Source organism: Trichechus manatus, unplaced genomic scaffold (genome assembly GCF_000243295.1).
Source record: "Trichechus manatus latirostris isolate Lorelei unplaced genomic scaffold, TriManLat1.0 scaffold00265, whole genome shotgun sequence".
Taxonomy (NCBI): Eukaryota; Metazoa; Chordata; class Mammalia; order Sirenia; family Trichechidae; genus Trichechus; species Trichechus manatus.
Window position 1 is genome coordinate 2,213,129 of NW_004444201.1, and position 25,122 is coordinate 2,238,250.

The window sequence follows — 25,122 nt, forward strand, 5'->3', positions numbered from 1 at the left end:
GAGGTCAACTTGGCTTTCGGTTGACAGACTTTATTTACCATTTACCAAAGAGTTTGACTGCATGCAAGTTGTGAGGATGGCTATGCTCCCTGGGGAGGGGAGACATGACCCAACCCAGGCCTGTCCTAAAGCCCAGGTTGAAATGTACCTGCTGGGTCAGCCACGTCTCCTGCCAGGGCTCCTGGCTTGTTAGCATCTACCTCTTACTTAATGCTCTCTGGGTCAGGAGACGGCAGGACCCCAGCAAGGATCTGTACACTGGCACACTTGCATAACACCTCAAAAAAACAGACTCAGGAATCAAGAAAACTATAAGTGCATGTCATTTCTTTAAATAAAATCACTGGCATATTCTAGAGAGCTTCTTCGTGGACCAAAACACGAGCAGCAGTTCTACCATCTCTCTGGGCACACATCCTTGTGGCAGGTTTCCTTGGAGCAGGGCGATACTTGTTTGTATCCACCACAAAAGCCTCCATGCCCTCTCTCCTTGGAGAGGCCACCACTAGCTGACAAGGGGGTCCCAGCTAGTGAAAAATGCCCAGGAACCGGGAAGCCAGACCAGGTCTTACTTCTGACCTGCCTCAACCTCTAAAAGATCACTCCTCTCTCGGGAACTCATCTTCCTCGTCTCAGCAAAACAGAGGCTTGGACTGGCTGTGGCTGCCAGCGCCAGTCCTCTCCAACCATGGCTGGTGGCTGGCTGGGCTGTGTGGGACATGCAGTGAGGGGGGAAGGGAAGGCAGGGGTGTGAATGGGGCAATGCCATGGGGCGGGGAGTGAGGCTGATCAGGAGCACCCAGCCCAAGCACCACCGGCCTCCAGGGGTTGCTCAGCAGAGCCGCTGAGAGGCACCAAATACTTTCCGGAAGAGCTGCACCCCAGAGAAATGAAATTCACAAAATACTTTCAGATTTGTGCCTCTTAGCAATTTGTTAAAGCTGTCCTCACCTTTTCTTCCATGCTCATCGTAGACTCATGAGCAAGGCAGACAGGACTTCCTTTCTTCACTTACAAATGAGGAGGATGATTAGGGAGTTTGAACAACATTCTCAAGGTTACACATGGAGATGGACGTCTCCCAGATCTCCGTCCTGATGTCCATGTACAGCCTCTCGCTGTTTCTTCCAGGACCTCTGGTGGGGCAGCCCCTGAGAGGGGCCCTGACGCTCCTCCAGATGCCTCTAGGGCTACCACCATGTGGAAATTTCTGGGTCCAAGGCAGGCCTAGCCAGGGTCATCTGCTCTCACTCTCAGCAAGGCCCATCCTTACACCCTCCATGTCTTGGCCCCACTGGGCATAGCAGGGGTCTACACTCTGCCTCACCACCACTCTCGTCTTCCCCACGGCAACCACGTATGGCCCCACAATCAGCAAGGGTCCCAGGGCTTCGCTGCCCTCCCTTGCCTGCATTTGTTATCCTACAGCTCAAGGTTCACTGCCCTCCAACCTTGTCCAGGACAGAGCTCCTTTTCCTACTATGCTCTTAGCTGAAGGCTCCAGGACCCAGATTCTAGTCAGCCTCCTCACAGATGACCAGAGCCCCGCTCCTTGACCAAGGGTGCTGAGACCCAGTCGGACCTGCGAATCTGGGAGGACAGGGGTGAGTGGCAGACACACACGGCTGGCTCCTTGTTGGTTTCTAGCCTCTGCAGAGAGGGGCATGGTGGCAGTGCCAAGGATCTGAGTAATGGGGAAGTATTGGACAACTGCACCCCACAGCCAGAGAAAAGAGATGCTGGGGTTCTGTATGTGGGATTTCACCACTGTACAGAACAAGGGTGACCCTAAGGAGCAGAGGGTGGGGAGCATGGTCCAAGCGGCAGGACAGTCACGTGGGGGCAGGGGGGCCCAGGATACACTCTAGAAGTAAGCCTTGTTGTCTACAGTCTTCTTCTCAAACTTTTGCTTGAGCTCTGAAACCAGAGCTGACTTGATGGGGCTTCCCAATGCCTTTGGCTTCGGTGACCACTGGGGCTGCCGGGAGGCCAGTGAGCCTGAGACTGTAGGCACCGTCCAGTGGGCAGCGCCCATGGTGGGCAGCACTCTGGGTGGAGGTGGGGGAGCTGGGGCTCTGGGGGGCAGTGAGCTCCCCAGCCTGTTGTTGTTGCAGTTCTCATTGGAAGCATCCTCTCTGAGGGCAAACTTGGCTGCAGCCTTTGCCCTCCTGAACTTGAGCCACTCAAGGTGGACAGTGCGGGACGCAGGGCTGGGCCGCTGGCGGAGCACGCGCCGCACAGGCAGGACTTTGTTGGACTTTTTGTTGCGCCAAAAGGTGGCAGTGGAGATGAGCACAGTTATGGCCACGACAATGGCCATGATGCCAGCCAGCACGCCCACGGCCTTCATGGGGTTGTCTCTGGTCTGCATTAGGAAGGCGGCCATGGGACCCCGAGACAGCATCTGGAAGAGAGAACCACCCCCCTGCATTCAGTGGTTCCCGCGTGGTGTCCGAGGACAGAGTCCAGGCTGTGAGCCTCCCTAAGCCTGATAGTCCCTAACTTTCTGGGGCCAGGTGTCCCTTTGAGAATCTGAGGAGCACTATGGACTCCTCAGCAGCCAACAGTGCACACCTGGAGAGCATGATGCACACACCACTCCAGGAAAATGCAAACAGAGAACACAGTGTGTACAGCTGTCCAGGAGAGGACACACAGATGGACGTGATGCCCACAACCACGTTCAGACTGAGATCGCCTGCTCTTGCAAGACTAAGCTACTGCTTCACCAGCTGTGTTGACTCAGGGCAACCCCACGCGTGTCAGAGCAGAACTGTGCTCCGTAGGTTTTCAATGACTACTTTTCACAAGTAGATCACTAGGCCTTTCTTCTGAGATGCCTCTGGGTGGACTCGAACGGCAAACCTTTTGGTTAACAGCCAAGCATATTAACTGTACCACCCAAGGAACTTGTCCTCCCGTTTGTATCAGGAACCCCTTAAGTGCTGGCTTTCTGCTGGGTATTGAGCTGAGAACTACACATAATGATTTTACCTTTTTCTTTCAACATCCGTGTGAAGGAGGCTGCATAATTCCCATTTTATGGGAAAGGAGATGGAGGTTTAGCAAAGCCCAGAGTCACACAGTCAAGAAAACTAGATTCCAACCCAGGTCCTCTGATTTCAAAGCCTGCATGTTTAACAGGCAGTCTTTGCTAGCACTGACGGCCTTCTGAAGGAAGGCTACAGATGACCTATACTCTCTGGCCCTCCTGCCCCTGCCCTGGTCTGGGCTCTCCACCCACCTCGGCGTCTGTGATGTCAATCCTGAGCAAGGCTGTGGTACTGAAGGAGGGGGAGCCGCGGTCCTTGGCCTGCACCTCAACGGACCACAAGCCGTCCCCACCGGGAGTTACGTTGTGCAGTGCGTCCAGGGAGCGGATGAACTTCTTCAGCCGGATCTCGCCTGTGTGCACGTCGATGTCGAATACGTTGGCTGGCTCCGCGTGGGTGATGGAATAGTCCACCAAGTTGTTGGGCTCCTCTGCGTCCTGGTCTGTGGCCTGCGGGTAGGGAGGGGTAGATGGGCTGGGTTTTGAGGACTCCGTCTTGTGTAAGTTGGCTAAGGCAGCACCTCCCATGGGGCTGGCTAAGTGGATGGGAAATGGGAGGGAATGGATTGTCTGCCCTCCTCAGAGTCAAGGCCCTAGACACATGCAGTTACCCTAGTCTATCCTCAGAACATGTCTGGGAAGTAGGTGTTGTTCAGTCCACACTGTAGTTGCAAAAACAAAAGCACGGGGATGTAAGTGACTTGTCCAAAGATACGTAGGTAGAAGGAGGGGGAGCTGGGATACAAAGCCCAGTCTGTCAGGTTTCAGAGTTTGATTTTTCCACTGAGGGGATAAAGGGGGCAAAGCGCTGGCTTTGGAGGCAGGCCGGCAGCTACGGGATGAAGGCAACTGAACGTGGAAATCGTCTGTCCTCAGTGTTCTCATTTGTAAAGTGGCAATAATGTCTTCTGTCCCAGAGGTTATTTCTGGGTTGGATAGAGAGTGCAATACATAAAGTAACTTGCACATGGTAGAAATCATATATATGTATATAAATACATGAATATTTATATCAATGTGTATCGATATTTATACAAATGTACATAAATACATGTGTTTAATTTTTATGCCACAATTCCTCTTGCAGCCACTGAAAGAGGGCTTTTAGGGGAGAAAGCCCTCCTGACCAAAGAGAGCTAGCTGCCTTTGAAGCCCACCTCAATTTTCAGTGGGGTCCCTAGCACCATGGTCTTCTCCTGGATATTCTCTGCAAACTGGGGGTAGTGGTCATTGACATCCAGTAGAGTGATGAACACCTCGGCCAGGCTGTACCTGCCCTCCAGGTCTTCTGCCTTCACGTAGAAGTTGTACCTGGCAGTGGCCTCAGCATCCAGGCTGGCCCAGGGCTGGGTGTAGATGATCCCAGTGGAGGGGTGGATCAGGAACCTGCCAGGCACAGAGTGCACAGAGCCTGCAGGCATGTGTGTGTGTGCACACACACTCATACACATGCACGTGTGCATCCATGACGTGTGCACACATATACTCACATGCTCGTATATACACACACATATCCATCACATACACACATGCTCACACACATGCACACAAATGCACCCTCCCCCCTCCACACACACACACACACACACAAACACACACATGCCTGCATTAATGAGCTGCCTCTGGGAAGCAGCAATAGGCATCATGCAGCTTCTCCAAGGTTCCACCTGCTCCTCTCCCTATTCCTTCAGACTGACTGAGGGAAGCAGATCACCCATCTACTCACCCACCCTTCAGTATTTAGTTTAATAGCCCAAATTGAGCCCTGCCACCCCTCCCATAGCCTGCCCCCTTCCAGCCCAGCATTGCTTGCTTCTGAGCCCTGGGCCCTAGTCCAGCCGTGATGATAACCCCTCTTGTCTCCCACTTGCAGACACCCCCAAGTGCATCCACAGTTCTGCCCAGACACCCCACTACTCCCCTCCACTCCTTGCCCTCATGCTCGCCTTCCCAACCCAGGCTTTGGCCCTGCCAGCTTCCTCCTGCATTTGACCCAGATCCCTCTACTCCCAGCCTCCCAAATCCCTAGCCTGGGGCTCTGTTCTGGCTTCTGGCTCTACTTACAAGTTGGCCCCGGTCCCATAGATGGAGTATTTGACTTCGCCCCAGGGGCCTGTGTCTGGATCTACAGCCTGAAAGAGAGAGAGCCCCAGTGGCACCTGTCTCTTTATCTGGGCACAGCGGCAGCCTATGTGTGAGGGCTGCTTTCCTCTGAAAAACAAGGGGAAATTGGGGTGCCCAGCAGGCGGGGAAGCTGATCTGGAGGCCTGCCCTAGAACCCTCATGCTCCTCCAAGGAGTTCTCAAGTGTTGGAGGAATCAAAAGATTTAGATATGAAAAGGCATTTATTCCTCCTTTATAAATGGGGAGAAACAAGGTATAGGGCCCATGCCCTGTGCTCGGCATCCTTGTTACAGTCCCGTCACAGAATCCCCATTCTACAGATTAAGAAGCTGAGGCTTAGAGAGGCTAAGTAGCTTGTCCAAGGACGCAGCTAATGAGTATGGGCTTTGCAACTTGAACCAAAGTTTGTCTGACTTTGCAAGGCCACACTTGATCTATTCTACCCCTTCAGTGGGCACCCAACCCTCTCCCCAGTCCCTAAGACAGTCTTCAACCCACTGTAACAGCCACCACGTTAGAGCTCCCTGGGGCATTCTCGGGGATCCTGGCAACGTAGAAGTGGGAGGTGAACTTGGGGGCATTGTCGTTGGTATCCAGGAGCTGGATCACCACATCCGCTGTGGAGCTGAACTTCTCTGGGGTGTTTACCTCGATGGCCAGGAGCTGGGGAAGGAAGGAAAGCAGGGAGGTGTCTGTGAGGCCATTGTCCTGCGGTGAGCCTCCCCATCCCGTGTCCACAGAGCTGGCCTGACACCTACTGCCTTGTTGCCCATTCTCGGCTGCAGAATAGCCACCATGGGCAAGGGTATCATCTAAGGTATGACCTCCTGTCATTTCGGAACTCAGTGCTAGCTTTTCCCTAACACAGCTTCCCCTTCTCCAGGCATTGACTAACATCTCACTTTCCCCAGTGACATACAATGCCATATTTTTTACGCACTAAATTTCCATTTGTATTTGAGTCCATTTCTTTTGTCTTTCCTAGTCCCAATTTTAAAACTGCTTTGCTTCATAATATAACTTAACATCTGTTAGAGCAAGTTCCTGCCTCATAGTCTTTTTTTCCCCCCAGAAGTTCCCTGTCTATTTTTGTAAGTCTATTTCTCCAGACAAAAAGCAGTATTAATTTTTTCAAGCCCCGTTCTAACCTCCCCCAAAAAATTCTGGGTAAGATTTAATTGGGGTGCCATTGAATTCTTTGTTAATTTAAGGAAACTGAGTTTTTTTTTTTTAACAAGTTATGCTTTTATTGTATTTTATTTTTTGGCCTTCTTTATACTGCTTTGTGAAATTTTGCATTCCTTGTCTTTAGATAATGCATATTTCTTGTCATGGTAATTTATCATGATTTTATCTTTTAGTTGTAATTGTAAGAGAGAATCTTTTTATCCATTATATTTTTTCATTGCTGTTTTTCTGTATGTAGGAAACCTATTGGATTTTGTGTATTAGCTTTCTAATAAGTCGTGTTAGCAGTTTTGCTATGTCTCTAACAGTTTTTCAATCGTTTCCCTTCGGTTTTCTAAGCAAACAATCACATCACCTACAAATAATGATGTTTTTGTCTCCTCCTTTCTAGTGTTTGCACCTCTTATTTCCTTCCTTTATCTAACTTCACTGGGTACGTTTCCAGGAGTCCTGTTAAACAGCAGTGGGGATAGCAGGCATCCATGTGTTGTTCCCAACTCAGAATGCTTTTAGTATTTCACTTTTAAGCATGATGCTGGCTATAAGTGTGCATGTATATACAATTATAACGAATTATAACAATTTAAATAATATTAATCAAGTATTTATGTTTGCTGGAGTCCTGGTGGTGCAGTGGCTAAGAGCTACGGCTCTAACCAAAAGGTCAGCAGTTCATATCCACCAGCGCTCCTTTGAAACCCTATGGGGCAGTTCTACTCTATCCTATAGCGTCGCTATGAGTCAGAATCAACTCAATGGCTATGAGTTTGGTTTGGTTTTTTATGTTTACTATTAGTACATTAGGAGCCCTGGTGGTGCAGTGGTTAAGCACTCGGCTGCTAACTGAAAAGTCGGCAGTTTGAACCCATCAGTGGCTCCTCAGGAGAAAGATGTAGCAGTCTGCTTCTGTAAAGATTCCAAAAAAAAAAAAACCCAAACCCGTTGCCATCGCGTCGATTCCAACTCATAGCAACCCTACAGGACAGAGTAGAACTACCCCCATAGGGTTTCCAAGGAGCAGCTGGTGAATTCGAACTGCCAACCTTTTGGTTAGCAGCCTAATGTTTAACCACTGCACTACCAGGACTCCCTTCTCCCTTGGAAACCCTATGGGGCAGTTCTACTCTGTTCTATAGGGTCACTACGAATTGGAATTGACTTGATGGCAATGGGTTTGGTTTTTTTTTTTTGGTATTACATTACTTGTACATTAAAAATAATACACATTATTTACATATATTTGTAATTTTAAATAATGACAAATAATATCAAAGAAATATTTTCTCCTATTCTGCCGATGTTTTCATCAGAATACATGATAGATGTCAAAAGACGTATGAGAAAACATCCATCTTGATAAGCAGATAGTTTTCCTTTGAACCCCCTTGCATTCCTAGGGGTAGTGGCTGTTTAGAAGCTGAGGAGTTCAGTGAGGCTCTGTCTACCCCTTCTTTCTCTCCCCTCCCCCTCCTGCTCCTTACATTGGGCACAGGAGTAGGACCAGGGGGCCAGGAGTGAGAGGGGATGAATCTAGCCACTGGTCTGAGCTCCTGGGCCCCCCTAGGGCAGCACAGCTCCCCCTACCTTGAAGGTTAACACTTTGGACGTTTCAAAGTCAATGGCAGCCGAGTTCTCCACAATGATCGTGACTTGGGCTTCATTCAGGACTGTCTTGGGGACCACTCGGAAGATGCCTCCAGGTCCCACCAGCCGCAAGTTAAATTTGGCATTGGCTCCCTGGGCAATAGAGTTTGGAGAGAGAAACGGGAAAGATAAATGGGAATATAAACTTTTATTACACATTTGTGCTAAGCAAGGAGCCTTCATATAAGCTTAACCTGGGAGGTGTGTCATTACCTCTTTCTATAGGTGAGAGGATCAAGGGTCCTAGCCAGTTACAAGGGTGTATCAAGGCTATCAACCTCCTAGCCAGTTATAAAAATGAAGTGAAATAACAAACGCACAATACCGGGCCCCATGCCTGGCTGAGAAGTGACGAGACACAAACTCTTGCTCTGTGGGCCAGATGCAGAGCTCTTCTTGTTTGATTGGGTTTTCGTTTCTAATTGGTTGTGAATACCTTTAAGCTAAGCAAAGAGTCTTTGATGAGCTGCTCTCCCACCTCTCCCTCTTGGCTATACCCTCTGACTTCCTTCATTGTTGTTACTTGCCTGGCCCCTGTGACACAAATGAAGGCTGACACAGAGGCAGGTAGCTTTGGGCCCTGAGACATGTGTGGGCAGGCAGGGCAGAGGACAGGGCCACACACCTGGTCTGAGTCGTTGACGGTGATCTTGAGGCCCCGCAGGATCTCGCCCTGGGGTGGGTGCTCGTACATGGACAGCTCAAACCTGTCCTGGGGTCCATTCTCTCCATAGAATGTTGGGGGGTGATTGTTGAGGTCCACGACCCTGATGGTGACTGGGACCATGGCGTGGGCAGCTGGGTGCCCGTCAGAGCTGACCTCAGTCACCTGGGGGGGAACAGGGGCTATGGCTGTATGGCAGGTAGACTCTAAGATGCCCCAATGGTCCCCACTCGTAGTTTTAGTGCCCTTGTGTAGTCCCCTCTCTTTAAGTGTGGGCAGGCCTAACAACTTGTTTCTAACCAGTATGGTGAAAGGGGTAAGATATCACCTTATGATTAGGTTATAAGAGACTGAAGCTTCCATCTTGCTAGCAGAATCTCTCCCTTGCTGGTACTGATGAAGCAAGCAATTACATTGGAGAGCCCAGGTGGCAAGGAACTGAGTGTGACCTCTAGCCAACTGCTAGGAACTGAGGCTCTTATTCCAACAACCCGTAAAGAACTGAGTCTTGCCAACAACCATGTGAGTCTGGAAGAGAATCCTTCCCCAGTCGAGCCTTCAGATGAGACCCAAGGCCTGGCTGACAATTTGATTGCAGTTATTGCAGACCCTGAAACAGATAAGCTGGGCCTAGACTCCTGACCCACAGAAAATGGGAGATAATAAATATGTGTTATTTTAAGCTGCTAACTTTGTGCAGCCAGGGCCAAGAGTCCATATGCATCTCCTCCATGGGAACCATGTGGCAAAGATCATAAACCCTCTTGAAGGACCTCCTTTCCCTTGTTCTACAAGCATGCTCTGGTCTTACCTACCCTAAAAAGACCCTCCCAGGACCCCACTACCCCACACCACTCTCCCTTCTCAGAAGCCTGTGACAGCCATTTCCACATCTTATGGCCCACTTGGTTCTCACCCACACCTCCAACTCAATGGAGGACATGCCACATTGGCTTGCTTCCACACTGCCCCTCCATGGCTGTCCTCTTTCGCCTTCTCAAGGGCTCTATTCCCTTGACCAGTGTGGCTCTACTCTCTGCAGGTTCTTCTTGATCTCTGACCTCCTTCACCTGTTCCTCCTCCCACAGCTATGTGCTGGGCCAACCACTCCTCTCTCCCTGCAGCCATCCTCTGGTTGACCTCACCTCTCCTGTGGCTTTCACAACTATCTGTATGTTGACCCAAGTATCTCCCCCAAGTTCCAAACTTATATACCCAAGTTTGAACATTCGCCTTGCATGCCCCAAGGGCCAAGGCATCCACACTCACCATGCCCTTCCGCTTAACTTGTCTTCTCTCCCGCGTTCCCAACAGCAGGAACCACCCAGGCTTCCTCCACCCACTCCTACTTCTCAGCGGCAGCGAATTGCATGTTCTCTGAAGTATGCCTCCTTAATATTTTTCAATTTGTCCATTTCTGCCATTCCACCTTCCTTCACCCTCGCAGTCCCTCTTGATCTATCCTCTTGATCAAACGCACTGCCTCCCAGCCTCCAGCCAGTTCCCTCCACAGCCTAGTCTGGATCACTGGTTCTCCAATGCCAGGTTGGGACTGGTGCCAGGATCTCAGATGCACCTGGTCTGGTCAGATCTCCACGGCCAGGCTGGGAGTTTGTAATATGCACAGTCCTGGGCTTATCCCAGATACACGAAATCACTATTTTCCAGAGTGGGCCCTGGAAATCATTATGTATCAAACTCATCAAATCTGGAAACCCAACTGGCCTGGTTGGCAGCCAGAATGAGCTGTGCATCATGTGATTCTAATCCTGCTCAAAACCTTTCAATGGTTCTTTATTGCTCTTGGGAAATAAATACATAATTTGTGAGATTCAGTGCATGATGAAAATGAGGGGCCCCTTGTTCAAAAATTAGGAATGCCAGGATGGCGACAGCAGAGCAGTAAGCCCAGTGCAGGACCCTCCTGTGTGGAGGCTGCATGCGCACGAAGCCAGCCCTGCTACAGGAACAGCCCAGAGTGCTCATTCAGGGCCTGAGCTCATTAGGCTCCAGTCTCGGAGCCAACCTTTCCTCCTTCTACATGTGACCATGGACTCTTCTTTCCGGTCCCACTCACCCTTGATGTCCCCAGATCCATCCTGTGCTCTCATTGAGATGGACTCTCCTGGCTTTCATAGTTGGGAAGGTCTCCACCCCACCCACCTCCCTTTTCACCAGCTCCACCTGTGTGGTCCTGCCTACGCTCAAGGCACTGCTTCACTCCCACCCCTTCTGCCTTTTCACAACTCTCTGGTTGTGGAATCTTGTCTCCCCACTCCAGGGGCTTGGTGTGCATCTGTGCAGCCTCCACACAGGCACCTGATATAGGTGCTTCTGGGACAATGGCTAGCCCCTCCCCAGACTGTGAGCTCCAGGGCCAAGGCAGCCCTCCAGGGCCAGGTGGGGCTCCCTGGAGTGGAGTAGATGCTCCGATAGCACTGGTGGAGATGAGAGTTGGAAGTGAAACTGTCAGGAGGAGGGTGGCAGGAGCATTTTCTGTGGGGTACTCTCACTCTAGGAAGGGGAAGCCAGCACCACTCAAAGGAACAGCCAGTGAGGGGGTGGGGGTGGCAGGGAAGGGCATGCCGGAGGGAGGGTACCTGTACATGCAGTTCATACACCTCTTTCCGGAGCTGGGCAGGGCTCTGCGCGACCAAGATGGCTCCAGACGTCTCATTAATTTCAAAGGCTCCATCGCTCCCTGTCACAGACCAGAGATGCCCCCTGCAGTTCTGCACAGGCCACAGCGGGCAGAGGGGAGCTGTGCCGGGCTGGGGGCCACCTGCTCTTCATGCATTACTATCTTCTCAAAGTTTCCTCTATAGAGTAAGCCCCTGGATTATGAACATCTGAATGACAGACAACCCGTGTTATTGTTGTTGTTAGGTGCCATTGAGTGGGTTCTGACTCATAGAGACGCTATGTACAACAGAACAAAACACTGCCCGGTCCCACGCCATCCTTACAATCACTGCTATGTTTGAGCCCCTTGTTGCAGCCACTATATCAGTCCATCTAGTTGAGGGTCTTCCTCTTTTTCACTGACCCTCTACCTTACCAAGCATGATGTCCTTCTCCAGGGACTGGTCCCTCCTGATAACATGTCCAAATTACGTGTGATGAAGTCTCACCATCCTCGCTTCTAAGGAGCATTCTGGCTGTACTTCTTCCAAGACAGATTTGTTTCTTCTTCTGGCAGTCCATGGTATATTCAATATTCTTCACCAATGCCACAATTCAAATGCATAAATTCTTCTTCAGTCTTTCTTATTCATTGTCCAGCTTTCACATGCATGAGGCGATTGAAAATACCATGGCTTGTGTCAGGTGCACCTTAGTACTCATTTGCTTTTTAACGCTTTAAAGAAATCTTTTGCAGCAGATCTGCCCAGTGCAATAGTCCTTTGATTGCTGCTTCCATGGGTGTTGATTGTAGATCCAAGTAAAATGAAATCCTTGACAATTTCAATATTTTCTCCGTTTATCATGATGTTGCTTATTGGTCCAGTTGTGAGGATTTTTGTTGTCTTTATGTTGAGGTGTAATCCATACTGAAGGCTGGAGTCTTTGATCTTCTTCAGTAAGTGCTTCAAGTCCTCTTCACTTTCAGCAAGCAAGGTTATGTCATCTGCATATCGCAAATTAATGAGTCTTCCTCCAATCCTGATGACACATTCTTCTTCATATAGTCCAGCTTCTTGGATTATTTGCTCAGTATACAGATTGAAAAATTATGTTGAAAGAATACAACCCTGATGCACACTTTTCCTGATTTTAAACCATGCAGTATCCCATTGTTCTGTTCAAACAACTGCCTATGTACTGGCTCCACATGAGCACAATTAAGTGTTCGGAATTTCCATTCTTCACGATACTTGCCCTTTAATGTTATGTAAATTTGCCCTCAGTTTGAAACAATTGAACCAACCCCTACTAGCAACAAATTCTTCATCATAGTCACCTTCATTTGCTGTACTTGCCAGCTTTTAAATCATTGAAAAGCCTTCCAGCCTTTTCTTGCTCTGAAGTACAGTTAAATAAGAACCATATGCACTTGTTCTGACTTACCTACAAATTTGACTTAAAGACACAGTTAGAAACAGATCTTTTCGTAACCTAGGGACTGTCTGTACTATTGTCTGTGCTTTGCCAGTGAGGAAATCGAGTCTCAGAGAGGTTAAGTAGCTAAGATTATACAGTAAGTGCAGAGCTGAGTCTTGAACTCGCTTCTGTCTAGTTCCATACTGCTTCCCTTCTCTTATGCATGGTGCTGCATGCATGCACACACGTGTGTGTGTGTGTGTGTGTGTGTGTGTGTGTGTGTGTGTGTGAAAGAGAGGGAGGAAGAAAGACACAGAGGGAGGGAGAGAAGGAAGGGGAGGGAGGGAGGGAAGAGAGGAGAGAGGGAGTGGAAAGAGACTAGAGAGGAGTGAGGAGAGAGAGAGAGATGAGAAGGTCGAGACAAGGACAGGAGGAGAGAAGAAAGGAAGGGGAGATGGGATGGGGTAAGGTGGGTTATTTGTACTTATGTACAGTTTTGCAGTGATGGTGGGGAGGGTAGGCATTTAGGGTCCGAGTGCCCAGGGAAAGGAGCTTGTGTGATGGTGGGTTTGTTCCAGTGTGAGTTGCTGGAGAGCAAGTATGTCCAGGCATGTCCTGGGGACAGGGTCCGGTAGGTGGTGGTTCTGGGTGAAGCATGCAGACGTGTGCATGTCTGGGATCGGGCACCAGGTGTGATGGCCTGGTGCTGTAGGGAACAGCTACCCGAGGTACATGGCTCAGTCCACTCAGTTATTGCCCAGTTATGGAAAGAACATGGACTCTGGAGCAAGCAGACTTAGGTTCAGATCCAGTGGTGGGAACTTGGGATGCCCATTTTGCTTCTCTGAGCCTCAGTTTTCTCATCCATACATAGGACTTGTACTAGGGAGATGCCACATCAACACTGCATTTAATTCATTTAATTCAGCTATCTGCTCTAGGCCAAAAGATTACAAAGAAAGAGAAAAATCATAGCAATTTAGATAGCGTTCAAGGAATGTCACTGCCCATTCTCATCAGTGAAGTCATGCCCAGGGCGAAGGGGTCTGTGAACCAGCTCCCCCTGGCTCACTCTGGGCCCCCTGTAGCCCTCCCTATTGTGGGACGCAATGACAAGGCGGGGGGACCACACACCCTAGAAGACTCACAGCCTGCTGGAAAGGCCTAGCCCCTCCTCTCCTTACAGGGGCCGTCCAGATTCTTACAGACAGGGAACTGGGACCTCTCTCTGGTTGCCCAGAGTCAGAGCAGCAGCGCAAGCGGCCTGACCCACCGTTCACGAGGCCGTAGAGAATGTGGTTGGGTTTGCCCCGATCTCCATCCATGGCCACCACAGTCAGCACCTCTGAACCCTGGGGAACAGGAGCAGCTGCTGAGGCTGGTGGGCAATGCTGGGTGCTCCCCTCCCCAGAGACTGCCCATCACTGGACAGAGTGTGGCCGTAGGAGCATGTCCCACCCACTCAGCTGGAGGGAGCTTGCTGGGCTCTTGTGGCTTCCTCACCCCACATGGGTTGGGCGAATGGGCTGCTCAGGGATGCCCCTACCCTCTCCCCACATGCCACACTCAGCCCTCCACCCTCCAGCCTCCTTGGCACCCCTCACCCACCTTTGGTTTTCATCCCACCCCAGAGGTCCGGGAAGAGGGAGTGGAGAGGCAGGTCAGAGCGAGTCACCACAGAGGGCCTCAAATGCAGAATTCGGATTTTATCCTATGGGGCCCAGGGTGCTGTTCAAAGATTTGGGGCAGGGGTGCCACAACACATGGCTACTTCTTGCCATGGTCCAAGTGCTGCTCCTCTCCCAGGAAGACTTTCCCCTGATTCTCTTTCTGCTCTTGGCTCCCAGCAGGACTGTCTAGGCCCCCTACCCTGCCTGCAGCCCCCACCCTGGTGGCCCAGCATTTCTCTCCCTGCTCTGTGCTGTCCCAGGCTGCCAGCTTCTGAGAAGAGTGTGTCTCAACACGTGCCAGCAATGGGAGGCGGCCTCGAAATGTTTTTCGTTGTTGTATAAAGTCAGGAGAAATCGGAAAAGGGAAGGGGAAGAATGTAACTCAGGCCCACAGAGAGAGCTGCAGCAGGGCCCTGTGAGGTGGGGCATGGCCTGGGCACGGAGGGTGGCTCCCTCCTGTCTCTGCACTTGGGAACCTTCAGTCTAGTTGTGGGGGAGGGCAGGGGGTTGTACCCGGAGGTGGATATGCTCATGGAGGGGCGTGTGTGCTTAGGGCACCTGAAATCAGAGGGCGGAGCTCCCACCTCAAAGACACCAGGGCAAGAGAAGCCTGACCTGGATTCAGAAGGCCAGGCAGCACAACACCTTCCAGGCAGGGGACGGGCAGTGTGGTGAGGCGGGTGGGATGCCTGGAGGACCGTGGGGGCTCCACAGGTAGAGGGGGCTGGGCTTTGGACACCAGGCTGAGGAGTGGGGTTCTGTGAGTTCTGGGGAGCCACTGAGGGGCCTGAAGACAGGAGTGCGCCCTGAAATTTGCACTGAAGGGGGAGGGGAGTTGAGGCCAGCCTTGCAGCAGGACTTGAAGTGCTGGGGGTGGGTGTCTCGGTGGTTCAGACAATCTCATCCTCGTGAGACTACAGCCTGTAGCTGACGTGGGGTGCAAGAAAGAGCTGCCAACCAAAACAGAGCCTCTCAGCTGCCTGCTGGTCTCTCTCCTCTCACTCAGCCCTCTGGGGTCTGCACTGGCTGCTAGGCTGTGGCAGGTCTGAACGATGGAGACATGCCTGGCCCAGTCCTGCCCGACACTAACACCTGCTGCAGACGCGAGTGTGCCCTCCTCTATATCCAGGACCTGACTAGCTGCCGCGAGTAAGCAGGGCCCCCAAGGACCTCGGAAAGTATGAGGACGAGGCAGGAGGCATCTGGGGGGACGCTAGGCTGAGAGGTGCAGCCACCCACCGGAAGGGTGTCCTCATACACGTAGCCGTAGTAGGGTGTGCCCACGAAGACAGGGGCCATGTCCTGGACATCCTCCACGCTGACTGTGATGGTGGTGGAGGCTGAGAACATGACGTCAGCCCCCCGGAGCCTCCCTCCGCCGTCCTGGGACAGGGTAAGAGGGAATGGGCTCTGGAGTGGGACATGGAGTTCGAGTCTAGCTCCAGCCACTGAATGCGTTTCTGCCTGCCTCGGTGTAAAGTGGAGATAATTCTCACCTCCGGGAGGGGTGGGGGGCTGGGGACCCTAAAGGAGCTGGTGTGTAGCGGTCTTTGATCGGTGCCTTTGGAAACAGGTTTTCTCCAAGGAATTCATGGCAGCACCAGTGGCAGAAGAGGAGGGTCAGAGCCACATTCCCACATCTCAGCTGGGACCCAAGCCTCAGACACCTCCCTGGGACCTACTGTGTGCTTGACCCCAGCTGGATGCGGCGTAGCCCCCCAGGATCTGACTGGGCCCTGCACCCTGAGAGGCTATGATGGAGGTGGCAGGCCAGCCAAGCCCCCCAGCAGCCGCTAAGCTGTAGTTCCACACCAGGCACTTTGAGAATACCATGGACTTAGTGAAGTGCAGAGCTGGGCAGTGTCACCCTTGCTTTACAGGGTAGGAAACTGAGGCTCAGGGGGGTGACTGGTCATACAAAGTGGAGGAGGTGGGGTGAGCCAGTCTGGTAAGGGAGATGGAGGCATCAAGGGCCAGGCAGGTCATGGGGGTGTGAGGGGACAAGGGTCTCCGGGCCAGCAGACCCCACGGAGATCCCCAGCAGGTGCTCCCCCACCCCTCTATGCTCCCTGCTCCCCAAACTACCCCCAGCCAATCTGGAACCTGTGTTCCAACCTGAGGACAGCTTCCCCTGACAAAGGCTGAGGCAGACAGACTGCTCCCCCATCTACCCCCTCTGTTACCTTGGCGACCACTGTGACAAAGTGGGCCCGGACCTTCTCGTAGTCCAGCGTGGTCCCCGCCCGCAGGCGCAGCACGCCGCTGTGGCGCTCCATAGCAAATTTGGTGGAGTGTGGTTTCTGCAAGGGTGAGAGCAGGTTGGGCCTGTGGATCCCCACTGTGCTCACCCAAGAGGGGACCTCACTGCCCCTCCTTCCAGGAACCAGGGTCCCCATGCTTTCTGACTCCCTGGATCCCCTTTCATGGGTCTCTGGGCTTCCCCTGCCACCCGCCCTCAAAATCAGGAACATTCCCTTCCAGCAGGGCCTCATCTTTTCTCTCAGCTGAAGAACAAATTGGGCTCAGGTTCCACCTGGAAGCTCCAGCAGGTGAAAAACGTCTGCATGTCTGCAAAGGGCCCTAACCTGGAGGGGTGGGGCTGAGAGCCAGGTGAAGGAGAGAATCCTAGGGACCTTCCACCCACACCTAGAAGTGGCTGTGGGACGTCCTAGGGGGCATCGAGGGGGAGGTTCAGGAGATGACGATGACTCTGACAAAAGCAGGTGAGGAGACCCTGCAGGAGGTGGGTGGGTGGAGGGATCAGCCAGGTGCCCTCATAGATGCTTTATGCATATTTAATCCTCACAACAATGCAAAGAGGAGGTGCTTTTGTTATCCCCTTTTGCACAGGAGGAATCTGTCTTAGGAAATTAAATAAAGGTCACAGGAGCAGCCAGTGCCAGGATCTCGCCAGAACTCCTGGCTTCAGGGGACTTCTCCAAAGCTTGTGTCTGTAGCCACCGAGGGCTACTACGTTGAAAGTTGTGAGTTCAGATTAGATGTGAAGAGAGAGTGAATGTTACAGAAACAGCCGCCCTGAGGGAGTGAGGCTGGTTCTGGGGAGCCAGGGAGGGGCCAGAGGTACAGGGAAGGGGCCCTGGCTTATGATGGGGTGTGGGTTGGAGCTCTGGCTCCTTCTGGGAGTTGCCCCCCATGCCCTTTTTCCTGCTCACAGTTCTAGGCCCAGGCAGGTTTTGTCCATCTTGGGTGGGTACACCTGGCCTTCTCTGGCGGAAGAGGCTAGGGATCTGAGAGACCTGGACAGAGGGAAGGAGCAGACCACCTGCCAGACAGCCCAGATGGACCAGTCAGGGTAAGAAGGCTTCTGCCTCATCTGTTTACCCTACCCCTGTGTTTCTGAGACCCTTTAGGGATCACATGTGGCATCTCTGAAAATCTTTGGGAACAGCAGAGGAGCTGACCTGAGGGCCTTGGCGATGGAGATAGGGGCTGCCTGGTGTCCCTTCTAGCCTGGGGCCTCTGGTTACATCCTGTGTGTCCCACCTTACCTGCAGGAAGTAAGTGACACTCCCTCCAGAGCCTGTGTCCCTGTCCACTGCATGGACCTTAAAGATGCTGTTCCCAGCAGGTGTGTCCTGAGGAGTCACAGCCACAGCAGGGGTCAGCCAAGGGCAATGGCAGGAGGCTCAGACAGCTGGGGGACCATGGGAGGTGGGGTGGGTTCAGCAGGGGGAAGGGTGAAACAGAAGGGAAAGGCAGTGCTACAGCGGGAGCCTCCAACGGGGGGAGGGGCCACAACCTAGGAGCCAGGGAGGATGTGGGAAAGAGGGAAAATAAAAAGAGACTGAGAGCTACTGGAGGAGTGGCCTCAAGAAGAGAGAGGGAGGAAATGCCAGGACTGCAAATAGATGAGGGTTTAAAATACAAAAGACAATTCACAAAGGAGAAAATGGCCAATAAACATGGGAATACTCATATCACCAGGAATTACCTACGTACAAGTTAGAGCAAGAAAGAAACAGCTTTATCCTGCTGAATTAGCAAAGATTTAAAGACTTGGAGACTCCCCAGTGTTGGCGAGGGATGCAGGGGACAGAGCAAACAGGGGTCGCTCTGGAAAGGTGATTCAGTCATCCCTCAGGGGCACTCATACTTTTTGACCCAGAAATTTCAAATCTTGGGCTGTGTCTTAAGGAAATAATGCTAATTAGAGAAAAAAATGATGCTCAGAATTTTGGTATTGTTCATGGTAGCAAAAATGTAAAAAAAAAAAAAGACAACAACCAAACCCGTTGCCGTCAAGTCAATTCCGACTCATAGCGACCCTGTAGGACAGAGTAGAACTGCCCCATAGAGTTTCCAAGGCTATAATCTTTACAGAAGCAGACTGCCACATCGTTCTCCTGTGGAGCTACTGGTGGGTTTAAACTGCTGACCTTTCGGTTAGCAGCTGAGCCCTTAACCAGGGCTCCTTGCAAAAATGTAAAGCAAACTAAATATTCATACATAAGGGAACAACTCAGTAAATGCTGCAATGTTCCTTTGATGGAAGCTATTAAAATGATAGTTATTCAAACTCTACAATGATGAGGAAAATGCTCATATTGCATATTAAGTGAAATACAGAGCACAAAAAAGCATATGTTTAGTATAGTTACAATGATGTAAAACAAGTGGAAAACAAAATCCTATCATTACAAAAAAGACTAGGAGAGACACCAAAATTTAACAATATTATCTTAAGTTAGAGAGATTGACAGTGACTTTTTAAACTTTTTTCTATTTTTCTGTATATCTCACTTTTCTACAATAAACTCGTAGATATTAGTACTATGATGGAGAATAGTAAACAGACATTCCTTTGGAACAGCAATGACAGTGTAAGGGGGATGGTGACAGGTGAGTGGGGAGGAGGGGGCCCGGAGGGGAGGCCCTCTCCTGAGGGGCAAGTGATGGGGAGACACGCCCACTCCACTCTGGGTGCTTATGCCAGCCCGTGGGCTTAGTGGGATGCATCGGTCTCACTCACCTCGGGAACCAGAACGACATATGGCTCCTGGATGAACCTGGGCGCCTCATCATTGGCATCAGTCACCAGGATCACAACTTTTTCTGCCACCTGAGAAAGGGCAGAGGGGACAAGGATTGGGGCAGTGAGACCCTCTAATGCTCCCAGATATATGTCTCTGCCCTCCTTACTTCTCTTCCTTCTTTTATTAATTCATGCACCAAATATTACTAAGAGACTACTTGATGCCAAGCACTGTGTTCAGTCCTGCAGACGAAGAGATTAATGGTGTGCATTTTGCAGTGGTGGTGGTGGATGGGAGAAGGGGCGAAGACAAGCAGATAGCAGGGCAGTGTCATCCAGGGTGATGGGGTAACAATAGCCTTACGCCAGGCTCTGCGGGCAGGGCCTCCGTGGACACCGTGGCCCAGGTGTGAGTGCCTAGTTGAGGAGGCTGTGTTCAGAGGCTAAGCCTGTGGGGATCGGTGAAGCTCCACAGAGGAAGTGAAAATGAAGCCCGGTGGCAGTTTCCAGGTAAAGAGGAACGACATGGAAAGGTGTTCCAGGGAGACGTGGGAAGTGCCGTGAGTTCATGGCTGGATCATAGGGTGGTGAGGGACAAAGGGTGAGTGCGGCAGACAGACAGGTGCCCCACGGGAGGCCAGACTGAAGCTTGGGTTTCTCCGAGGGCAGTGAGGCCAGCTGTTAGTGCTTTCTGTGCCCAGGGGTGGCCAGATGTCTGCTCTACCTCCTGGGCTCTGGGAGCAGGTAGAGGTGGATGGGGGTGGAGCAGACAGGAGGCAGGGGAGCCCCTGGGGGGCATGTTGCAGTTATCCAGGGAAGTCTTGAGGAGGGTTGGGGGAAGTAAGGGTTGGGGGGAGGAGGTGAGGAAGGAGGAGGGGCTTGGGTGCCCAGGGGTGCAGTGGGTGACTGCACAGAGCCAAGAACCAGGTCAGAGGTAGATGGGAGAACAGGTTTGAGAAGACTGAGGAAGGTGGGTTAGACCCATCAGGAGCAGAGCTGACAGATCTTCGTCGTCTCCCCATTTCCTCTCCCTTCGTTCCTTTTCCTTGTGGCCTCCCTGCAGCTCCCTCCTGTGGGCTCTCTGGGGCAGACAGTGCTGGGCCCTGGCATGGGTTTGCCAGGGAGCACCCCAGGAGGTCTTGGGCAGGAGCTGTGCCTGGGGGCCACCTGCTGCCAGGGGCTGGCTCAGGTCTGCACTTACCTGATTCAGGCCATCGGAGATGCCGATGATGGCTTCGATCTCGTCCTCCCTCTGGAAGCACAAAGACCAAGTGAGTGTCCAGGGTCCTGATACCCCGTGGGGACCCCCGAGGCCTGGAGGGAGCTCTCCCTGCCCAACTGTGCCCATCACAGGAGCCCCAGAACAGGGTGGGCTGGTGATGGCAGCGTGCCAGGCATGGCCCAAAGCTGCCACCAACCCTGCTTTGTGTGGGGTTCTCATAAACCCAGAGGGGTTGCTGAGGCTCCAATAGAAAATGCTCGCCTGCTGGAGTGAGGAGAGAGCTAACCCTAAGTGCTGGGTTCCAGGAAGATTATTTCCTTTCTTTTCCTCTCTGTGCCACACACCAACCATCTTTTCCATATTCCACGATTCTGCAGAAGCTGTGGTGTCCCAAGTGCTCCCAGGACACGGCGGGGCCTCAGTGGGGGGGCGGGGGGTGCTGGAGTTCACCAGGTCCCTGTGAGTGCCAGGAGGCAGGTGTTGCAACCCCCTAACTGGCTCCAAGAATTTCCCTTGCCTTTCTCCACTCTGGCCTGGGCTAGTGGGTTCTGTCAGCATCCTAGAGCCGCTGCAGCTCCACAGCCAAGGTCCAGTGTGTGGCCAGCTAGGCCCACCCGCCTCATGTGGGGCCTTGGAATTGAAACACAGCCCAGGCCCTGTCACCCACAGACTCAGAGAGGTCAGAGGGGAGGGGTTTTGCCAAATTCAGGCCCATGCTCTGAACCCCTCCTTGCAGCCCTGAGTTTGCTGTGGACTACAGGACAGGTCAAAAAATCACTTTATGATGTTTCTGAAAGGCAAGGTGCAAACAGAATTTCTTTTTAATTGAACATGCTTAAAAAATTGGCAGGGCTGGCAGCTGCTCGGTACAGGAGCCCCGCTATTCATTCGGAAACTTAAGCCCCCTCCGCTGAGAGGAAGCCCCTTAGCGATCCCACTGATGGATCTGCCTGGGCAGCCCTCCCCTGTCCCCTCCAGGGGCTCCACAGAGGGTTTCCTGCAGGGGCTTGGGCCTCTCAGGGGATGGTCCAGCCACAGAGGTGTCTCTGTGCGCAGGGCAGGGGCAGGTTCCACCTCTCCCTGCCCTAACCCGTACCTCCCGGTCCAGCTCTTCAACCAGAGTGATGTTTCCACAGTTGGGGTCAACAGAAAAGATGTTTCTAGTGCTGGGGTCAAAGCTGATGTGGTAGGAGACGGGGTCTCCCTCGGGGTCTGTCCCGTTCAGTGTGTACACATGAGAGCCTGGAAAGGGACATAGGAGAGAGACCTAGAAGCTGGGACCTGGCTTTCCTAAAAGGACAGGCGCCCACAACAAAAGATTTGTTTCTAAAGTGAATATTCAATTCCCTGCCAAATGTGCAGCCCTGCCCTGCAGCTGCTTTCTCTTCTTATCTTTGCGCCTCAGACCCGTCGGTGAGATGCTGTCACCAGTGAGATGCTGTCACTAGCCACTTCACAGGTTGTAATCGATCATGCAGATTACAGAAGAGGTCCAGTCCCAGGGCCTCACTCCACTGCCTGTTGTTCCCTTTGGCGTGAATGACTCCAGTCCCAAGAGCCAAGACTGGGGGCTCCCAGGGCACGGGGGCCAGTGTAATAGGGAGCAGCCGTTAAGACAGAAGAAGAGACTGGGCAGAGGGCAGGGTGCAGCCTGGCGCCTCCATGCCTTCTTCTTCAGAGATTTCTGAACCAGGCACCTCTTCACTTCCCACATTCTTTCTTCTAGGCTCCCAACCCAACGGGATGGAGACAGGGCATGCAAATCTCTCTTTCTGTCTCTGTCTCACGGCATATCCCAGCAGGTTCCATATCCCTGGGACATTTTAGAGCCCAGAGATAGGCGGCTCAGGGAGGTAAGTGCATTTGTTCCAGGTCACACAGCTGACGGGGCAGCGCAGAGTCGTGTGCACAGCTGCCTGCCACCTAGGCTGGACCTCTGTCTAGGCCCGTGACAGGGCCTCCAGGACTTGGTCGGCTTAGGTCGCCATGGCAGCAGTGACCTCCTTTCCTGCCACTGCCCTGGGAAATGCACAGTGCAAACAGGGCACCCTGCGGGAGCAAGCTCGGCATGGCGCTCCTTAGGCTCGAAGGAGTCAGGGGTTCAGTCTCTACGTGCAGGAGAATGCGTGCCACCCCTTGGGGAGACTCAAGGGGGGGCCGCCGGCGCCAGAGCTACTGACCTACAGGAGTGTCCTCTGGGAGGCTGAACAGCGCCATGTTTCCGTGGGTGCTGCCGACCCCATTGTCAAAGAAGTAGGGGGCGAAGTTGGCCTGGGCTTGGAAGAGAACACAGACGGGAGAACAGACACCCTGACACCCGAGGGCCAGCTTCTCACCAGCCCACTCCTGGACAGGCGGGTGCTCCACCTCCCTGGCCCGAGGGCACCCAGGGAGGTGGCTGGGGCGCCAAGGAGAGGTCCCCCCCACCCACTGCATCTCTTGCGGTCATGGCCGGGGTTCGGGCTTGTCAGTGTCACACACCATCTGGGCGCTAGAAGCCAGGCAGGGGCCAATCCCACCCCCTTCAACAGGCAGACAGGGAACCGGTGCCCAGAAACGGGCAGTGCCCCTCCCAAGGCCACACCGCGAAGCGTGCCCAAGCAAGTGGGAAGGCGGCCCCCCTCCCCTGCCCCACGCAGCCATTGCAGCAGCCTCCACACACCCCTGTCCCGCCTGGGGAGTCAGTAGGGGTCCGGGGCAAGAGCCCCAGACTCCAGGGCACCAGGGTCAGGATAAGGGCTCCAGGAGCGCCCACTCCCTGTGGGGCAGCTAGGCAGGCGTCGGACCACCCGGCAGAGCCGACTCCCACTCTGCAAGTGCATGGTCCCCGCGTCTGCCCGGGAGCGCGGCGCGCGTCGCCGGCCCACGCCCGCCGGGCCAGGTGGCCACTCACCCAGGCAGAGGCGAAGCAGCCCCAGGACAACGGCGGCCCGCGGGACGCTCCTCATGTCTCCGCTGGCGGGTAGTGTCTCTCGCCACCGCTGAGCTGGCACAGGAGCACAGAGTGTGCCCCGGACCGCGAAGAGTGCAGAAACGACAGCGGAGGTGGCGGCGACGGCAGGAGGAGGTGCGGGGCGAGAGAGCCGGGTGGTGCCAGGGCTCTAAGAGGATTAGACGGCTCTGATTTGCGTGGCTGAAGAGCTCCTGCCGGCCGCCTAAAGAGACCAATTAGTGAGCGCCAGGCAGAAGCCCGGTTCCCAGCAGCGCAGGAGGGAGGGAGGCAGTGAGAGGTGACGAGGGTACTCCCTTCTCCCACCATGTCCCCTTTGCCCCGGCCTGGAGTGCAGGGGCCAAGAAGCCCCTTGATCCCCATGTAAGACTTGTGGATGGGGCAGAGTGTCTTCCCTGGGTTGCCCAGAGCGCAGGACGCTAGAAAATTGCGGCTTCCCAGGGTTCCCAAGTCCTAGCTGGAGGGGAGCTCCAAAGGAGTTTTCCTTTTCCATGAATATCCCTGTGTTGGCCCCAGCACCCCGAGTATAACAGCAGCAGGGAACCAGCCCAGCCTCAGACTAGAGGGACTGCCTGGAAGAGAAATGAAAGGAGGGGACCAAAGTGGGTGGGCCATTGCCCTGGAAATCCATATAGGTCCCAGGGACTGTGTCCCTACAGGCTTTGAGGGTAATACTATCGAAGAGGAGGTGAGGGGGCAGGTGGTCAGGGGTTTTCAGGACCCGCTCCTGGGGACCTCAGTCCATTCCTGCTCTCCTGTTCCAGGCCAGACCAGCCCTGAGGGGTCACTAGTGGGGTCCACAGGTGTCTCCACTAAGGAGAACACCTCAGAACATTAAAGTCAGGTAAGAGATGGAGGTTCCCAGGCTGGTGACCTTGGAGGGGAGCAGATCCACTCTCCGAGGCGTCCAGGGGAAGGTGAAAAGTTCCAGGGAAACTTTTCAGTCTTGAGATGGACTTGCTAACAGAGAGGTCCAAGACAGATGTGGACTGTCCCATGAGCGGTGAGCCCTCACTCCTGGAGGGCATATAGGCATTTGGGGGCCCTGGGTAGCTGACAAGGAGAAGTGGGTAAGCCCAGGGGCCTTCCTGGTTGCCGGTAACGTTCTCTGGGCCAGATCCCTCATCTGCTGGCTCTGACACTGGGATTTGGTTGGAAAGCAGCCTGTCTCCTTCCCTGGCCTGGGCCATTCTCAGGGGCCACAAAGCGGTCACTTGATGCCCTAGGGAGAGTGTGTCCACAGACAGAGGAGGCCCTTGTCTGCTCCTGGAGGGGCTTCCAGGGTAGGTCTGGGCATCCTCCCCAGAGGCCTGCTCAGGAGCAGTGACCCCCTCCCCCTGCTCTGGGCCAGGCCTCTGTGACCTACAGTTAGCAGGGGTCAGAGCTTTGAGAGGAGGAAGGAGAAGATGCATCAGTGGGTCCCAGTCAACCAAAACCCTTCTTGCTGAATCCCTTCAGGATTGCCCCTTTGGCTGAGAGAAAGCACTTTAAATTAGAAAGACATAGCAGCGTTTTTGCCTCACCAAGAGCTGGAACAAGTTCCAGAGAAGAGGAGACTGAAGCTGCCTCTATGT

The 25,122-nt window shown here is 53.1% G+C and overlaps 1 protein-coding gene across 1 annotated transcript; it reads right to left on the reverse strand.

Moving 5' to 3' along the window:
• Positions 1-1,864: 1,864 nt before the first annotated feature.
• CDHR1 (cadherin related family member 1) lies at positions 1,865-23,653 on the reverse strand. The gene is made up of 17 exons (XM_004389896.1): positions 23,492-23,653; positions 22,779-22,874; positions 21,695-21,840; positions 20,578-20,628; positions 19,374-19,463; positions 17,893-17,979; positions 16,567-16,683; positions 15,623-15,766; positions 13,987-14,065; positions 11,273-11,373; positions 8,634-8,837; positions 7,949-8,101; positions 5,675-5,839; positions 5,117-5,184; positions 4,210-4,438; positions 3,245-3,502; positions 1,865-2,404 (listed from the first exon to the last, which is right to left on the reverse strand). Exons 1-17 carry the CDS (start codon positions 23,544-23,546, stop codon positions 1,865-1,867), a joined length of 2,583 nt encoding a protein of 860 aa, XP_004389953.1. The 5' UTR covers positions 23,547-23,653.
• Between the last annotated feature and the right edge of the window lie 1,469 nt (positions 23,654-25,122).